Here is an 18,361-nt window from a genome sequence, read left to right as displayed (position 1 = left end):
GCTGAGGTCCCAGCCATGACCCAACCGGTGCTCAAGCTACAGAACACGTCGCTGTGTCCAGCACAACCTCCCGTGAGCCCAGGGCTCCGCTCCAACGCCGGACTCTTCCACGCTGCCCCACGGGGCTCCGGGGCCTGTATTCCACCCCTGCCCCAACCGCATCTGCCAAGCAGCTGGTGGGGCCTGCCAGGCCTTGGCCAGCCCCGTGCATTCCTGAGGGCAGGCCTGTTTCAGGAAGGGCAGCGGGTGACCTCTGCATGCTCCTGTCATGTGACCGCGCCAGCGCACGGCAGGCACTTCCTCACGGGATCATGGGGGTCCCTCAACTAAACAGAACAGCCTCTGTGTGTGCCACACCCTCTGAACATCCCTATGTGTTTCCTCTCTGCTCTGTGCCTGCCAGGGAACAGCAGCCCTGGGAATGTTTAGTTCAAAAAGGGGTGGCTGGCAGCCAACGATAAGGTCATCCTGACCCAGGAACACATGTCAGAAGAATGTAGAACATTCCACAAACACTGTGTGGGGTTTGGCACCATGAGGATCACTGCTGACGACGCCATCTAATTAGCAAGAAAAGATTATCAGGTTCATCCTGAATTCCTAAAAAAAGGAAGGGTAGGGGACCAGACACAATACTAACATCCAAGGAGACCTGCCAACAGGAAGCCGGATGGCAGACGTGCTGCCCCCATAGGCGAGGTGAGGGCTAAGGAGGCTCCTCTGGCCTCCACACATCAGTGGGCACGTGTGGCTTTGAGAGGAATTTCTACCATAGGATCCAAACTGCTGCTAAGTCTTTGGAGTATATTCTTAGAAAATCATAGTAGTCTCTAATAGGACATTGTAAGTTATTCTCTCTAAATGTCTTTCCAACTGAATCACAAGCTTATAGAGGTGCCTGCGTGGCTGAGTCAGTAAAGCATCTGCTTTCAGCTCAGGTCATGATCTCAGTGTCTCAGGATCGCACCCCCACGTCGTCTCCCTGCTTGGTGGGGAGTCTGCTTCTCCTCCCCCTCCCCCTGGCTCGTGGCCTCTCTCATGGTCGCTTGCTCTCAAAAAAAAATCTTTAAAAAAAAAAAAATCACAAACTTATAGAGAGCAAGCAGTTAAGCAAACCGCAGTGCACAATTAGGTGTGAGGGGACAGCAGAAGCAGCTCACCTCGCATCCTGCAGGCAGGGGGAGAGCGCAATCATGATGGAGCAGTCCTTCGCAGTCATGGCCACCCGGTACTGCTGCACCTGTGGGGACAGAGAGGTCAGCACCAGGACCGCAGCCCACCACAGTCCAGGAACCAGCTGCAAAACCCCCTTTGTTTTTCGAAGTTTCACATTATCATTTGAATTTGTTAGATTGGGGGAATTGGGGGATCCCTGGGTGGCGCAGTGGTTTGGTGCCTGCCTTTGGCCCAGGGTGCGATCCTGGAGACCCGGGATCAAATCCCACGTCGGGCTCCCGGTGCATGGAGCCTGCTTCTCCCTCTGCCTGTGTCTCTGCCTCTCTCTCTCTCTCTCTCTCTCTCTCTCTCTGTGTGTGACTATCATAAATAAATAAAAAAAATAAAAAAAAAAAGAAATTTGAATTTGTTAGATTGAACAGCTCTCACTCACTACTAATCAAGGAAATGCAAATTATACCAAACATTTTTCACTTATCAGATGCACAAAACTACAAATATAGTCAGACACCGAATGGAGAATGGAAGGGCTAGACTTTCACTTTGAGTAAAGCCTGTCTCTTCAGGGCCAGCCCAACTGCGGCACAACCAGACGAAGTTGGGGAACCGTGAACCCTGTCTTCAGGTTAGCAGCCTTCCAGGACCTGCAGCCCTGCTTCAAAGAGATGAGTCACCAAAACTGGGGTGAGAGGACCCCCGACTTGCTAGGGCTTCCCTGGCCCCCAGCAGAAGCAAACCCAAGATCTCCTCTGGAAGAAGACATTATCCCAGGCCTTACAAATAACTTCTAAAGAACTGTAAACTACAGTGACTGGCACACAAATTAAAATATGCAGGTATAACACATGACAGGAGTGAAAACGTGCAAAAATACCCCAGTCCCAGGTCAGCAGACATACACATGGTCCCCAACTGCTATAGGTACCAGACAGATACGCTGCTCTGGTCAAAGAATAAAAGACAAAATTAAGAATGAGAGGAGAGCTGGAGACTATAGACTATATGTGAATTCTAGAACTGAAAAAATATAAAAATCAATATTAAGAATTTAAGAGATAGTTTTAACAGATTAGGAAAAATTCAAGAGACTTGCTACACTGGAAGACAGGTCCAAGGAAAAATATCCAGAATGAAGCATGTTAAGTAAAACAGCTGGAAAATATGAAGGAAACGGACAGAAATCAAATTTGAAGATGTTAATAAGGCCAAATATTTTCCAAAACTGAGTAAAGACATCAAGCCACAGACTCAAGAATGACTCTAAAAAAACAAAATAAAAAAAATAAAAAAACAAAATCACTTTTACACATCACAAAACAAACACAAGACTGAGTCACTAGCAGACCTACACAGAGGAGACACAAGGGTATCTTCAGACATCATCATCCCAGAGGTAAAAGCTCTGGGGTGCAGGGCCACGCAAGAGCAACACCAGAGAAACATGTTGGTAAAAGGACACGGACTATATAAACGGTAATCATCTCCTTGAGTTTAAAACAAGAGAATACACAGCAATAGGATTTAAGTCAGGGGGCCAGTAAAATACACTCTAAGAATTTTCTTGTCCAAAAACAGAGTGAAGGTGCTAGAGGTCAACCGCTTGCTGCAAAGGTTAGGATAACCACTAAGAGGAAAAAAAGCAAGAGACTCAGAAACTTCCAACAGAGAAGAGAAATGGTATGATAAAAAAAAAAATAATAACCTGAAAGAAAAGAAACCTAATAAAACAGGCGGTAAAAATTAAACCCAAGTAAAAAAATATCAAACCATGATAAATGGTTAATTGTAAACACAAATATTAAAAACAGAAAAAGAGGGGATCCCTGGGTGGCTCAGCAGTTTAGCACCTGGCTTTGGCCCAGGGCGTGATCCTGAAGTCCCAGGATTGAATCCCATATCAGGCTCCTTGCACGGAGCCTACCTTTCCCTCTGCCTCTTTCTCTCTCATGAATAAATAAATAAAATATTAAAAAAAAAAAAACAAGAAAAACAAAAACAGAAAAAGATAATGCAGTGCAAATATTAACCAAAAGAACCTAGATAGGGATCCCTGGGTGGCGCAGCGGTTTAGTGCCTGCCTTTGGCCCAGGGCGCGATCCTGGAGACCCGGGATCGAATCCCACGTCGGGGTCCCGGTGCATGGAGCCTGCTTCTCCCTCTGCCTGTGTCTCTGCCTCTCTCTTTCTCTCTCTGTGACTATCATAAATTTAAAAAAAAAAAGGAATTTAAGATTGAGCAAGTAACGAGGAACTATCAAAAATACCAAGCAGATATGGAAATGGACCAAAGAGAACTTTGAGAAATAAAAAACAGAACTACTGAAACGGGAAAACTCAACAAACTAGCAGATTAGACACAAGTGAAGAAAGACTGCGTGGATGGGAGGGCAGAACTGAAGAAATACCTAGAATGTATTACAAAAAGATGAAAAATAGGAAGTACAGTTATGACATGTGAGAAGATAAAATAAGGTTTGCTCTATATCTAGAGTCCCCAAAGAAGAGAACAGGATAATGGAGAACAGAAAATATGTGAAGAGAAAATGGCTGAGAATTTTCCAGAAATAATAGAAGATATAAATCCACAAATAGAGGAAGCACATGTTCATAGAGAGCTGCATAAATGAATACAAGGTACCCCATACCTAATCACAATGCACTAAAATGTCCAATAATGAGAACGACAAGCTCCTAAAACAGGCATAGGAAACACTCTCCTCCTGAGAAAGGACAGTTAGAAGACCTGTCAGCAGCACACTCCCTGGTCAGATGATGTTCCACAGAATGGTTTAACACTAGGAGAAAAACACTGAACCCCTTCTTCTTACATAGAAAAAATTTCAATACTGTGGAGAATTATAAACATATCCAGATAAACAGGGTGTAGAATTTTCCAAAAGACTTTCACTACATTACTAATGTAATTTCTAAAGGGTTTACTTGAAGAAGAGAAAAACCAGATTTTAGGCCAATAAATTCTACAACTTAGATAAAAGAGACAAATTCCTAAAAAGACACAAACTATCAGAACTGACTCAAGAAGAAATAGACAATATCATCAAATCTCTAACAAATAAGGAGACTGAACTGGGCATCAAAACACCAACTACAAAGCTAGGTGGAGGTGGAGGTGGCATCACCATTGAATTCTATCAAATATTGAAAGAAAAATTAACATCAGTCATTCTCAAACCCCTCCAGAAAGTGAGAGGCTACAACATTTCCTAGATCACTTGACAATGCCAGTATTACCTGATACCAAAACCAAATGCAAACTCCACACTGGTATCTCTTATGAATACGGATGCAATAATCCTCAACAATGTAACAGCAAATTCAATCTAGCAACATACACGAAAGATCATATGCCATGACCAAGTGAAAATTATACCAGGAATGTGAGGTTGGTTTTAACATCCAAAAACAAAGTAATATTATGCCCTGTCTACCAAAAAAATAAATAAACACAATAATCTCAGTTGCTGCAGAAAAGACATTTAATAAACTCTAACATCCTTTCTTGATAAAAACACTCAACAAATTAGGAAAAGAAGGTACCTTTTTTTTTTTTTCATTTTTAAAGAAGGTACCTTCTTCAACCTGATAAGGGATATCTGTGAAAAACCCACAGCTAACATTATATATACATAATGATGAAAGAGTGAACACTGTCCCAACAAGACTAGGAACAGATTAGGGACGTCTGTTCTTGCAACATCTATTCCACACTATACTAAAGATTCTAGCAAGGGCAGCTATGCAGGAAAAAAACTTAAAAGGCATCTAAATTGGAAACGGAGAAAATTTTCTTCATGCTCAGATGACCTTACACAGAGAGAATTCTAAGGAATCTACTAAAAATCTGTCAGAACTAATAAAGGAATTCAGCAAGGTTGCAAGCTGCAAGATCACTATACAAAATCAAACTGTATCTCTGTACACTTGCAACAATGAATCAGAAAAGAGAATTAAGAAAAATACATTTACAACATCAAGAAAAATAAAACTCAGGAATAAACTCAAAGTACAAAATGCAAGCTCTAAAAACTACAAATGATGGTTGAAAGAAAACCAAATATCTAAATAAATTGAAAAAGATCCCATGTTAACAATTGGAAGACTTGGGCAGCCCAGGTGGCTCAGCGGTTTAGCTGAGCCTTCATCCCAGGGCGTGATCCTGGAGACCTGGGATCGAGTCCCACATCGGGTTTCCTGCATGGAGCCTGCTTCTCCCTCTGCCTGTGTCTCTGCCTCTCTCTCTCTCTCTCTCTCTCTGTGTGTGTGTGTCTCTCATAAATAAATAAATAAAATCTTTAAAATAAAAATTAAAAAAAAAACAATTGGAAGACTTGCTATTGTAATGATGGCCATTCTAACCAAAGTGATCTACAGTTTCTCCACAACCCCTGTTACCATCCCAGCTGGCTTCTCTGTAGAAACTGGTGTGCTGATTCTAAGATTCATATAGAATCACCACCAGGGGCTCCAAATAGCAAAAACAATCTTGAAAAAAAGAATAGCAAAATTGGACAACTTACACTTCCCAATTTCAAAACTTACTAAAAAGCAATAGTAACCCAGACATAAATATAAACATGTAAGTCAAAGTATAAACACAAACAAACAAAAGTATAAACACAACATACAGATCAAAGGAACAAGACTGAGCATTCAGAAATAAACCCATATATCTACTGTCAACTGATTTGAACAGGAGTGCCAAGACCATTCTGTGGGGAAAAAAAAAATAAGTCTTTTCAACAAATGTTGCTGGCACAACTGGACATTCACATGCCAAGAATGAAGCTGGAACCCTACATCAAATCACATACAAATATTAACTCAGAATGGATCAAAGAATTAACATAAGAGATTAAACTATAAAACTCTTTGAAGAGGGGTGCCTGGGTGGCCCAATGGCTGAGCATCTGCCTTTGGCTCAGGATGTGATCCTATAAGGAGCCTGCTTCTCCCTCTGCCTGTGTCTCTCTTTCTCTGTCTCTCATGAATAAATAAATAAAATCTTTAACAACAACATCAAAAAGAATTTAGAAGAAAACAGGAAAACATTCATGAGTTTGGATTTAGCAATGGATTCTTAGATATTACAGCAAAAGCATGACTACAAGAAAAAAAATGGATAAATATCAAAATCAAAACCATTTTTGTATCAAGGGGCATTTTCAGAAAGTAAAAAGACAACTAACAGAATGAAGAAAATTATTTGCATATCATATCTGATAAGGGTCTACTACCCACAGTACACAGAATTTTTTCTTTTTTAGGTTTTATTTATTTATTCATGAGAGACACAGAGAGGCAGAGACACAGACAGAGGGAGAAGCAGGCTCCCTGTGGGGAGCCTGATGTGGAACTCGATCCCAGGACCCCGGGATCACACCCTGAGCCAAAGGCAGATGCTCAACTCTAAGCCACCCAGGTATCCCTGTGTACAGAATTCTTATAGCTCAACAAGACAAATTACATCATTAAAAGTGAGGCAAACCCTCACACATTGCTGGTGGGGACATAAAAATGGGACAGCCAGTCTGGAACTGTCTGGCAAATCCCAATAAAATTAAACATATGTTACCATTTCACCCAGCAATTCCACTCCTAAGTATTACCTGAGAAAAGTAAAAATATGCACACGATTTGTACCCAAATATTTTTTTTTAAGATTTTATTTATTTATTCATAGAGACAGAGAGAGAGGCAGAGACACAGGCAGAGGGAGAAGCAGGCATCATACAGAGAGCCTGATGTGGGACTTGATCCAGTGTCTCCAGGATCACGCCCTGGGCTGCAGGCGGCACTAAACCGCTGAGCCACCGGGGCTGCCCCTGTACCCAAATATTTACAGCAGTGTTATTCATAACCTACAAAATGTCCATCAATAATAAATGGGGGCAGCCCGGGTGGCTCAGCGGTTTAGCACTGCCTTCGGCCCAGGGCATGATCCTGGAGATCCAGGATCGAGTCCCACATCGGGCTCCTTGTAGCCTGCTTCTCCCTCTGCCTGTGTCTCTGCCTCTCTCTGTCTCTCATGAATAAATAAATAAAATCTTAAAAAAAAAAAAAAAAAGCTTTCCTTAAAAAAGAAAGAAAAAAGGCTCAGGCGCTGGGGGCTCCGTCAGCTGAACGTCTGCCTTGGGCTCAGGTCATGATCTTGGGGCGCATGGGGCTCTCTGCTCAGCAGGGCATCTGCATCTCCCTCCCCCTGCCCTTCCTCCCTATTCACATGCACTCTGTCAAATAAAATCTTTAGGAAAAAACTGACAAGCAAAAGCACACAGAGGTCAGGAAACTCTAGGCCAGGGGCCTACTGCACCTCGCACCTGTTTCTGTGAAGAGTTTTACTAGAACGCAGCTGCTCTCGTTCGGTGTGCCCACGGCTACAAGTGCAAGCAGGTGCAACAAAAGGCCAGCTGATCTGCACAGTCTCGAGTGTCTGCCCTTTAGAGAACAAGCCCGTGGACTCCGGATTCCACACACCAGGGGGCCAGGGTCTCCCTGGGTGGCAGTAAATAAAGGCAGCGACCCCTCCTCAGAGCTACAGGGCTTCTTTCAACAGCCCTTGAAAGAATGAAGTCTGTAGCCTCAGAATGTTCTCACCCTGCTCCACCGCTTCACTTCACAATCACCCTCCTCAGAATCCAACCCCCAGAGCCTAAGTCCCTAAAACAGAGAGGTGGCTGCTGGCATCCCCAAACGGACACCTCCAGCCGCCAGTGAGCAATGCAGAGAATGGGGCAGTCCCCCAGAGAGGCGGGGGGGTGCCTAGAAACACATGGCTGACCATGGAGATGTACCACCTCGGTCATGGCAGGTTCACGTGCAGGGGGGTGACAACGCAGATCCTGAGGACCCCATACCGAGCCTCCCCCAATGGTGACATCTTGGAAAAACTACAGTGACACTGCTCCACTCTGTGACCTTAGTCCAGTCCGTGTGCACACACATGGGTCTGGTCACATGTAGGCCCACATGCACCACCACAGGGAGGCGGAGCACTGTCACCGCCGGAATGCCCCAGGCTGGCCTGGTGGAGCCATACCCGCCCTCCTCCCACCCCCACACCAACCAGAGCCACTGCTCACCACTCTCGTGTCAAGAATGTCATAGAAACAGTCCCTAGTGTGTGAGATTCTGGGACTGGTTTTGTCACCTTGCACAGCTCTGGAGACCCAGCCAGGCCATCTGTTGCTCAGCATGGCCTGTGTATGCAACCTGCTGTGGGCTGCCTTGTGGACCACCTGCTGCTGGACACGGGCTGTGCCCAGTGCTCAGGGCTATGAGCGTGAGCAGTCCCCTCTTCGCGGCCCAGGCCCAGGAGTGAGGCCAGTGGGTAGGGCATTTGCAGATGGCAGGTGAGAGGCTGCCACCGCTTCCCCAGGTGACTTCCTCCCTGCCCGCAGCAGGGATGAGTGCCCGCACTAGCCCAGCCTGGTGCTCACTTTATGCACTCTGGTCAGCGTAAGGACTGCCTGAGTCCCTCACCAAAGATTAGGTTTACATATGAGGTTAAAAACAGAAATAAAAAAATAATCCGTTTATCTTGTAGCAATTCTGAAACCTAGAGAAACGTACATAAAAGAAGTCAAACACCCACTTCTGTGGAAAATGGCAGCAGTGGGTTACCTGGTCCTCAATCCCTGAGCCCAAGCTACAGACAACATGGGAGATTCTGTGGCTCTACTCTGGTGCAAGGACTCCATGTGTGGCTGCCTCCTGCCCTGAGTGCCTCAGGGCATGGCCCCCAACCTCCTCTATCCTCTTCCTTGGCACCACAACAGCCCCAGGAGAGGAAGCAACCAACGCCCGGTGGGGACCAGACAAAGGCAGGGGCCGGGCCGGCAGGCAAGCCGAGGGCTGCAGGCAGCCACCCCCTCGCACAGACAGCCTCTGGGCAGCGCACCACCCGTGCCGCGCTCCAAACCCTGACAGCCCGGGGTGGCCTGTGATCTCCCTCCCACTGACATTTTTAAACGCAGATCATAAATGGCAGAACAACAATATCAGCTATCAGAATATTTTTTAAACCAATGTGTGACAATCCCTGCCTCCTGGAGGACAAAACACAAAACCTCAGGAGCAGCAGCTAAAGGAAATGTGGGGTGTCTGCAGCCACCGCAGTGAGAGACAAGTGCCCTGGTTCTCTCAGGGCAACGTCGAGGGTCCTGCTGACCCAACAGTGGCTATTGCCACACTCACAGTGGAGGAAACGCTAAATTTTAGTCAGAGACGAGTGAAAATTAAGATGCAGTTTTCTTGCTCTCCATGTCCCAGGAGCCTTGATGCCCCTCGGGGCAGGGCTAGGCCTGGGTTCGGTGGGGAGCCCCAGTGGGGGCTGCAGGGGGAGGGACATACGTGGGGGAAGGAAATCTTCTTCTCCTGAAAGCTGAGGTGTGGGTCACCACCACCCGGGCCCCTGCAAAAATGCCACTGTGGAACTCCCCAGGGTTTGTGCGGTAAACCTCAGAAGCCGGGAAGGGAAGCGACGCATCCTGGGAAAGCTACAAGTCTGCATTAAATCAGAGCCTATGGAGCACAAGTGTTTCCAGAAGGGTTGGCCCACCTTCGTCAGTGCAAAGGCCACCGTCCCGTCATCCTCAGTGGAAAGATCAAGCAGCTTCTGGTAAAATGCATCATCATAAGGCCCGTCTATTTGCAACATTTTTCTGAAGGAGAAAGCACAAAAAACCAGATGGCAGAGCTGCCTGGAGAGGGTTTCTTAAACGGCTAACAATTCAACAATCGCACCCCTGCCTTTAAACATCTAAAAATCCACATCTTCCTAACACTAGGCTTTGTCTGAAGCGAGAGTTTTAAAAGAGCAAGAGCACAACAGGAGCCTAGGCTGTGTCCTGTTCATGACTAATGGCATCCAGGCCAGAGGCACAGGGAGCAGGGGGCGGAGGGGGGTCCAGACTGGGGGACACCACAGCCAGCCCCATGCCTGTGGCCCCAGCGACCGCAGGACCCTGTCCAGGAAGGCCCGCCAGCCAGGGCAGGAGCTGCTGGTCAGCTGTGGAGCAGCACTGCCCTCTGCAGGCTCAGCCGACACAGGACAGGGTCGGGTCTTCATAGGAGCAGAGTCCGGGGCAGGGCAGGTGGTCTTCCTGCTGGGATGACCCAGGATGCTCAGAGCCCGGGCCTCACCTCTGCTCAGGGAACTCCTCCAGGTACCGCTCGACCCGCCGGTACAGGGGGTAGAGGCCTTCGATGTCCAGCAGGTCCAACATCTGCACCTGGAGGGTTTTGTACAGAAGACAGCCCTTCGGTAACCCCGAGCACTCCGGGCTGTTTTTTCCTACCAAGAACATCAGGAAAACAAGAGGTTTACGGTCAAGGACCGAAGGAAGCCTGGGCATGGGCCGCACCTGCCTCACGGAGCTGCTGGGGTGCCAGGCCAGGCGCCAGACACAGCAAGGGACCTGCGTGTCTGTGCACTTCTCCTGGTCAAACGTCAGCCCCAACCTCCGTGCTTCGACGGCCCTCTGCCTACACAAGCAAGCCAGGCATGAAGTGTAAAATCAAAAGCACATCCTCCCCTGCAAGGCCGTGTCTGCAGAGCCCAGGGTCACACAGGACAGCAGGCAGAACCGCCCAACATGCCACAGCAGGGCAGTCAGCACAGAGTTGGTAGGGCACCAGGGCATTGGTGAGTCCTGGCCCCTCTCCCCTCAAGGGGAGACACTCTGACCTCTGACATCCCACTGCTGGCAGGACCCACTTGGCCACACGACCACGTGAGAGCACAGACTCATGGGGGACCAACGCGGAATGCCTAGCTCATCATCAGTAAAAATTCAAGAACTACAACTGTGGACACACATTTGGTAATTAGGCCAAAATACCAGGTTCCAGGGTGGCTGTGTGGCCTCAAACACACCCCAGGGTCCTGCTGACGCCACATGTCCGGGAAGAGCCAGGGGAGCAGTCCCTGGGGCTCTCCACACCCACCACATGCTGCCATCTGCTCAGAAGCCCAAATGTGGGCATAATTCCACCACAATTTTCTGAAATGATCACGTATCACTTTTTCAAGAAAAAGGCCAAAAAATGTGTTTGAGAACAACTCGCAGGAGCAGCAGACGGCTGGTGCTGTGCAGTCCTGGGGTAACTGCTTGGCCAGTACAGCAGCACCCATACTGTGCAGGAACAGGCTGCTGCCCTTGTGCCACCCCATGGGGCCTTCAACCCAAAACAGGAATGAGGAGCGTTCCTCCTCAGTGACGAAGGAGGTCCTGACTCAGCTCCCGTGCACAGGCCACAGGCAGCCCAGGGACAACAAGGAGCCCGAGAACACTCAGCACAAACCCAGGTGGGCCACCGAGCTGCCTCTTAAGCTGGGACACCCCACCCTGGGGCCTGGAGCTGCGGGCCCCCAGGAGATCCTCCCCTGCAGGGTGGCCAGGCAGGCCCATAGGCCAGTGGGGAGGTACTCAGCAAACTACAGGGACACACAGACACAGGGTGGTGTTTTTGGGGAGGCCCCAGATCCCCAAGGAAGGTGAGGCAGGATCGTCCCCAGCAGGGTGGCCGCAAGGAGGCCCTGATGACCCAAGCTGCCCCCGCGAGAGCTCCGTGAGGCCAGGCAGGACCCTGGCAGGTACCCCCCGTCCTCCAGAGCCCTCCCCGCCCGGCCTACCTTGGCGGCTCCTGCTGAAAGGGCTGGCTTCACAGACACGGGGACCCCGTAGCCCAGGCCCCCGCCACAGGGTCCCCGCCCGGCCCTTGTCGGAGCCGCTCAGCAGCACCCGGGTGATGACGTGCACCAGGTCCCGGATCACAGCCCTTGTGCAGTGGGACCCGCCAGCCAGGCCGTTAGAAGGGAAGAAAAAGGGCTTCAGGTGGTGCGCGAGCTCCGTCCAGTCAGCCACAGGGCTGCGGGCATCTGTGCAGCCATAGATCAGCTCACCATTCTTCAAGAGGAGAAACAGGGACCCGTCACCCCCACGGCCATGCCCACTATGCAGGATGGGTGCCTGTCTGGGCCCTGCACACTGTGACCCTCCAGGGAAACTGCCCCCACACGCACCATGTCGCTGACTGACATGGAAAAGAACAAAGGAAAGAGAGCCTCAGGCAAGCACCACCCGAAGCCCAAACCCCAGAAGACTCATGCCTGGTATTCAAGGAGCCCCGTGACCCCCGTGCTCCCCGAAGACAGGGTCAGCATGACCCTGAGTAGTCAGGGGCACCTGTATCTGGGGACCTCTGTCCTTCCTGCAGGCGGAGAGGCCACCCATGTTGTCAGTGTGGATAGCCTCATCCCCCAGACCATCCCTGCCTTTAAACCATGTCCAGCAAAGAAACTCTCATGGCGCCAACATTCCCAGGGCAGCAAGCAGGGACCCCTGGGGGGCTGTCCTATAACCCCTCGGGGCCTGATCCCTGCACGCTGAGCAGCAGCCATCCCCAGGTGTGACCGACTCTTATCCCCTGGTTCCCTTACCTGAAAGATGAGGTCAACAACCTCAGACAGTCCAGGTCCCTCCACACTCAGCCTGTGGCTGTCCCCCGTGGGGCAGGACTTCCCTCCTAACCCTTCTCAAGCCACAAGCCATGCTGAGCAGCCCCAGGAGCCCCCTTGAGGCCAGAAAGCATAGCATCCTGCCCACCCTGTCAGGGACACAACCCTGGAGCACCACCTCTGGTCCTGACCAGGCCGTCAAGAGGGCTCAAGAGGGAGCCTGAGCCAGCTGCGGGGACAGAGGACGAGCTTGCCCTGTCCCCAGGTAGCACATAACATGTCAGTCCACAAAGTGTGTACTGGGCCCTCCTCATACCTCTGGGCCCTGGGATCCAGGAGCATGTGTGATGCCCCCCCCCCGCCCCCACTTGGGTCTCCTGTCACGTCAGAGCAAGAGGCACACAACTTGGGTGTCTGATGACCATGAGGCCCGGGAAAACCATCACAAGACCACTGACCCGAGATGGGCCTTTGGCAGGAAGGCGGCACACGGAAGGGTGAGCAGGAGCTCTAGGGCTGGGGCAGGGGGGCAGGGCCAGGCCACGTGCTAGCAGGACCAGGCACCGGAGGCTGACACCAAGAGAGGGGCCAGGGCTAGGCCTGCGGTCTGGGGCAGGAGACACCGCAGCCCCCATGCAGTGGCGGCAACCCCCCCACCCCCACCCCAGGCCTGTGAGGCTGAGGGACTGGACGGCGAGGCCCCTTCTCACCCACATCTCAAATCCATGCAAACACAACTCTTACCTTAAATATCTTTAAGTTGTTCTGGGCCTCATGCAACAAGCTCTTCAAGGCAAAGTGCATCCTCTGCTTGTTTCTAAAAGGAGAAGACAGTGCTGATAGAATCACATGCAGTCTTTGCTTTCACCAGCCCATGGCTCAGGGGATGGGACATGCTGCTGGGAGCCTAAGAGGACCTCAGGCTCTGTGGGCTAAGGAGCCATCTTAGTGGGGGAGGCCACCCATCACTGCCCCCAAACCCCTCCATTCCCCAGCTGCTGCCTCCCACAGCTCACCTGTGGGAGCCAAGAGCCCGGAGCTCTGCCCAGGGCCCTAGACACCAGCAGGAGAGGGCCCCGCTCCCTGCACCCCACCCCCCAGAGGTGGCACTACCAAGGTGTGCTCTCTTACCCTGAGTAGAGATCAAGAGGACAGTATTTGCTTATCTGCTTCCACTTCCCAGTTTCCACCTGTTAAAGCAGCAAGTGGAGTAAATGACTGATGGGCAGCACTGGGCAAACGCCTCCGTGAGCTGACAGGGTGCTGAGGGGCCCAGCAGAGGCCACAGCCGCAGCCAGGGCTTCACCCCAAATTCAGGAGCTCTAGCCCCACTCTCCACAGGAGCAGGGAAGCTGGCAGCAGGGACCTTCTCAAAATGACACAGCTAAATTATGGTAATCAGATGAACAAATCTTTAAAGTTGTAATATTCAGGAAGAGGAGAGTGTGGCTAACAAATAATTTCATATTTTCAGAGAGAAGATATATTGGCACAACCTTTTGAAGTTAACCTGCTGGTTTCCATCAAATTTTAAATGTGGGTACCCCTTGACTTGGCAAATCTCTGAGGAGTCACAAGATCAAGGATGTTCACTGCAGCTTGACTCTAATAGCGAGATCTGGAAACAACTTGGCAGCGCATCTGCTCCATGGACCCAGAACATAGAAGGCCACATGCTGGGCAGCCCACGTGGCTCAGTGGTTTAGCACTGCCTTTGGCCCAGGGCCTGATCCTGAAGACCCGGGATCGAGTCCCATATCAGGCTCCCTGCATGGAGCCTGCTTCTCCCTCTGCCTGTGTCTCTGCCTCTCTCTCTCTCATGAATAAATAAAATCCTTAAAAAAAAAAAAAAGGCAGCCATATGCTAAATGAAGGAATGAATAAATGATAGCCAGCTACTTACAGGAAAAAGACAAAATGAAAAATCACTAACATTTACTCAAGGAAAAAAGCAATTTGTATAAGTGGAAATGATATTACTTTGCTTAAAAAAAAAAAAAAACTGTCTCCATACGTGCATATATCCAAATATATGTTGAAAAAACCTTGAAGGATACACAATAGTCCTCAAGGATTAGTTAAGTGAAAAAAGCAATTAACAAAGCAACAACATATAGTGAGACCCCGTATTTGCTTTATAAAAGTATGTGTCCCTGCACATGTAAGTACATGCTAGAATACACATGGGAAAAAGCATCATCTCATTTTCAGCTGGGTAACATGTATATTTGTGTTGGCAGAGAGAGAAGTCTGGAAGGATGTGGAAACTGACTGGGTTACCTCTGGGAAATCAGGTGACCTAATTCCTACAATTCTGTATCTTACCAGTTGAATGAGCAGGTACTGCTTCATAGTAAAAAGCAGTTCCTAAAAATCCATCAAATGAATAGTGACAATGAAAATCATCTCCTAAAAGGAATAGCTCAAGTTGTTAACACCACAAGAAAAGGTGAGGTGAGTCAGTAAAAGTGGGGAGTAAAGACCTCTGGAAAAGTCTCTCCTCCATAAGGAGGCAAGGAGAAAACGGTCAGAATCAAAACTTTCAGAATTCTGTAAAGTAACCAAAGGCTTGCAACACTCTGGGGACCATTTACTCAAGAAAAATGACCACATCTAAAAACAGTGAAGTTTGTGGTATTTTTAATGCTCTATCCACTCTTCTAATTCCAAGGAAATCTTAAAAACCACAGCCCCAGGGCAGCCCTGATGGCTCAGCAGTTTAGCGCCGTCTTCAGCCCAGGGTGTGATCCTGGAGACCCAGGATTGAGTCCCACATCGGGCTCCCTGCATGGAGCCTGCTTCTCCCTCGGCCTGTGTCTCTGCCTCTATCTCTGTGTCTCGTGAATAAATAAATTAAAATCTTAAAAAAAAAAAAAGAAAAGAAAAGAAAAAAAAACCAGCCCCGATGCTGGTAAAAACAGAAGCCCAGCAGCCACCAGAGGGGCTGAACCAAGCAGGAGTTACTCCAAACTCTCATTCTCAAAGAATGGTCATTATGTGACCTCTCTTCATTTCCCATCTTCATTACCTGACTCAGAGCTTTCCAGGTGCAAAAGGGACATTCTCCCAAGTGGCATTTGTGAAAACCATCAGAAGCAACTGTTTAACTTCATGGCTACCTGAGAGAGTGGATAACAGTTGTAACAATTAGGCTAACCTAAAGCTAAAAAAGAAAACGCTGAGGAATGAGATATACACAGGGCTTTGGAAAGCTCCAGCATGACCTGAGCATCTACAAGGCCATGCACAGTCTCTGGAAAGACCTTAAAAAGGCCCTCACCTTCTGCTGATCTGAGGATCTGAGGAAGTGAAGGCTAAGTAGAGTTGCAAGCGCCTGGCTGAGTGTTGACGGTGGCCCCGTGTACACACAGAGGCCCTGAGCAAAGACTTACTAGTTGCAGGAATTCAAGGAAATCTAGGTGCTGAAAGACTGTCAACCAAAAGTTCATCTATAAAACTATCCTTTGAAATGAAGGAGTAATTAAGACACGGCCAGATGAATGGTAACTAAAAAAACCAAATGTGTTCACTAACCTGCCCTACAAGAGTAAACCTTCAGGCTGAAAAGAACACTTAGATAGTAACTTGAATTCACATGAAGAAATAAAGAGCACAGCGCGCTAAAGGAACTTCACAGGTAGGTAAACATAAAAGACAATATATATTCTTTTTATAACTTTTTATCCCATCCCTTTTTAAAAACAGAATGTCCCTCACCTGGCCAAAGGAATCTGTACTGACGAGCAAAATAAGTATAAAGATTAATTTTTTTTTTTGTATAAAGATTAATTTACAAGGGGGGAGGCAACAAAGCTACAAGAGGCAGAGTTTTTGTACACCAGTGAAATTAAATTGCTATTAACTGAGCTAGACTGTTTAGCTTACGATGTTAAACGAGTAACTAGACAGAAAATCAACAACAAAACATAAGACTTGAACCACACACTGAACCAGTTAGACCTAATAAACATCTAGAGGACACTTTACCCCAAAACAGCAGAATACACATTCTAATCAAGTAAACATGGAACATTCTCAAGGGGGCATGAAGTCATGCAAATGTTCTCCAAACTCAGTGGAATGAAATTAGAAATCAATAGCAAAAAACAAAATTTTCTTGAGACACTCACAAATATGAGATATCTAAACACATTCCTAATCATCAATGAGTCAAAGAAGAAATCAACAGGGAAATCAGAAAATTGAGATAGAATGAAAATACAACATACCAAAATTTATGGGAGGCAGAAAGAGCAGTGCTTACGTGGAAATTTATACTTGTAAAATACCTATATGAAAAAGAAGAAAAACCTTCAATCAATAACCTAAGTTTCTACACTCACCAACTAGAAAAATAAGTCCAACCTGAGTCCAATGCAGATAAAGGGGAAAAAAAGAGTAAAGATTAGTGCAGAGACAGATGAAATGAAGAACAGGGGGTAAAATGAAGAAAAAGAACAAAATCAAAAGTTGTTTCTTGAAAAGATCAACTATTACAATCCCTTGGCCAGATCAAAAAAATATCTGAAAAAAATTAATGAAAGAATGGATATTACTCCCAACCTTGCAGAAATAAAAAAGAATTTGAGTATTATGAATCAACAAATTAGATGAAATGCACAAATTTTTAAAAACACACAACTACCAAAACTGAGGAATAAATAGAGAATCTGAACAGAATAACAGTAAGAGACTGAACCAGTAATCAAAAATCTCCCAAAAAAGGAAACCCCAGGACCAGATGACTTCACTTGTTAATTCTATCAAATGATTAAAGAAGAATCAAGACCGATATTCAAACTCTTCCAAAAATTAGAAGGGAGAGAAGGAAACACTTCTTAACTTGGTTCTGTGAACCCAAAGTTACCACCCTGGTACCAAAATCAGACAAAACTTCACTAGAAAAGAATACTGCAGAACAACATCTCTTAAGAAAAAACCTTCAAGGGGATCCCTGGGTAGCTCAGCAGTTTAGAGCCTGCCTTCAGCCCAGGGTGTGATCCTGGAGTCCCGAGATCGAGTCCTGCGTCAGGCTCCCTGCATGGAGTCTGCTTCTCCCTCTGCCTATGTCTCTCTGCCTCTCTCTCTCTGTCTCTCTCTCTCGGTCTCTCATGAAAATAAATAAAATCTTTTAAAAAAAGAAAGAAAAAGAAAAAACCTTCAATAAAAACTAACAAACCAAATTTAGCAGCACATTTAAGGGACTACATACCCACAATAAAAATGAACTTTATCCCAGCAATACAAGGGTGGTTCAACATGTGAAAGTCAATCAATATAATAGAAAGGAAGGCACCGCATGATTATCTCAATAAATGTAGGACAAAATCTAACATTCTTTTATGATTAAAAAAAAAAAGAAGAAAAAACTCAAAACAAATGTCTACGACCAGCTCACAATGAATGTTACACTCAGTGATGCAAGACTGAAAGCTTCCGCCTGAGATCAGGAACAAGATAAGGATGTCCACTCGCGCTTCTACTACAAGTTCTAACCAGATCAATTAGGGAAGAAAAACAAAGGGCACCCAGATTAGAAAACCAAGTAAAACTATCCCTCTTTGCAAGTGATCTGGTCATGTACACAGAAAATTCTAAAAAACCACCACCACTAAAAAAAAAAAAAAAAAAAAAAAAAAAAAAAAAAAAAAAAAAAAAAGAATAGAGCAAAGAAACAGGTTCATCAAGGATGGCAGGATATCAATAT

At 47.2% G+C, this 18,361-nt stretch overlaps 1 protein-coding gene across 3 annotated transcripts in view; it reads right to left on the bottom strand.

Moving 5' to 3' along the window:
* Positions 1–18,361, bottom strand: part of IPPK (inositol-pentakisphosphate 2-kinase) — a 36,573-nt gene that overhangs the window by 2,607 nt on the left and 15,605 nt on the right. For all 3 annotated transcript variants that reach the window (XR_008662451.1, XR_008662452.1, XM_055309629.1), the window contains exons 7-12: positions 13,786–13,844; positions 13,399–13,471; positions 11,830–12,103; positions 10,338–10,488; positions 9,754–9,856; positions 1,161–1,240 (exon numbers count right to left, since the gene is read on the bottom strand). Coding sequence is in view for 1 of the 3 variants with exons in the window: in XM_055309629.1 (XP_055165604.1) it covers positions 1,161–1,240; positions 9,754–9,856; positions 10,338–10,488; positions 11,830–12,103; positions 13,399–13,471; positions 13,786–13,844 (740 nt within the window). In the remaining 2 variants the exon portion in view is untranslated. The remainder of the gene's footprint in view (positions 1–1,160; positions 1,241–9,753; positions 9,857–10,337; positions 10,489–11,829; positions 12,104–13,398; positions 13,472–13,785; positions 13,845–18,361) is intronic.

This window comes from Nyctereutes procyonoides, unplaced genomic scaffold, assembly GCF_905146905.1.
Source record: "Nyctereutes procyonoides isolate TBG_1078 unplaced genomic scaffold, NYPRO_anot_genome, whole genome shotgun sequence".
NCBI classification, from domain to species: domain Eukaryota; kingdom Metazoa; phylum Chordata; class Mammalia; order Carnivora; family Canidae; genus Nyctereutes; species Nyctereutes procyonoides.
This window is presented reverse-complemented; position numbering and strand designations above follow the sequence as displayed.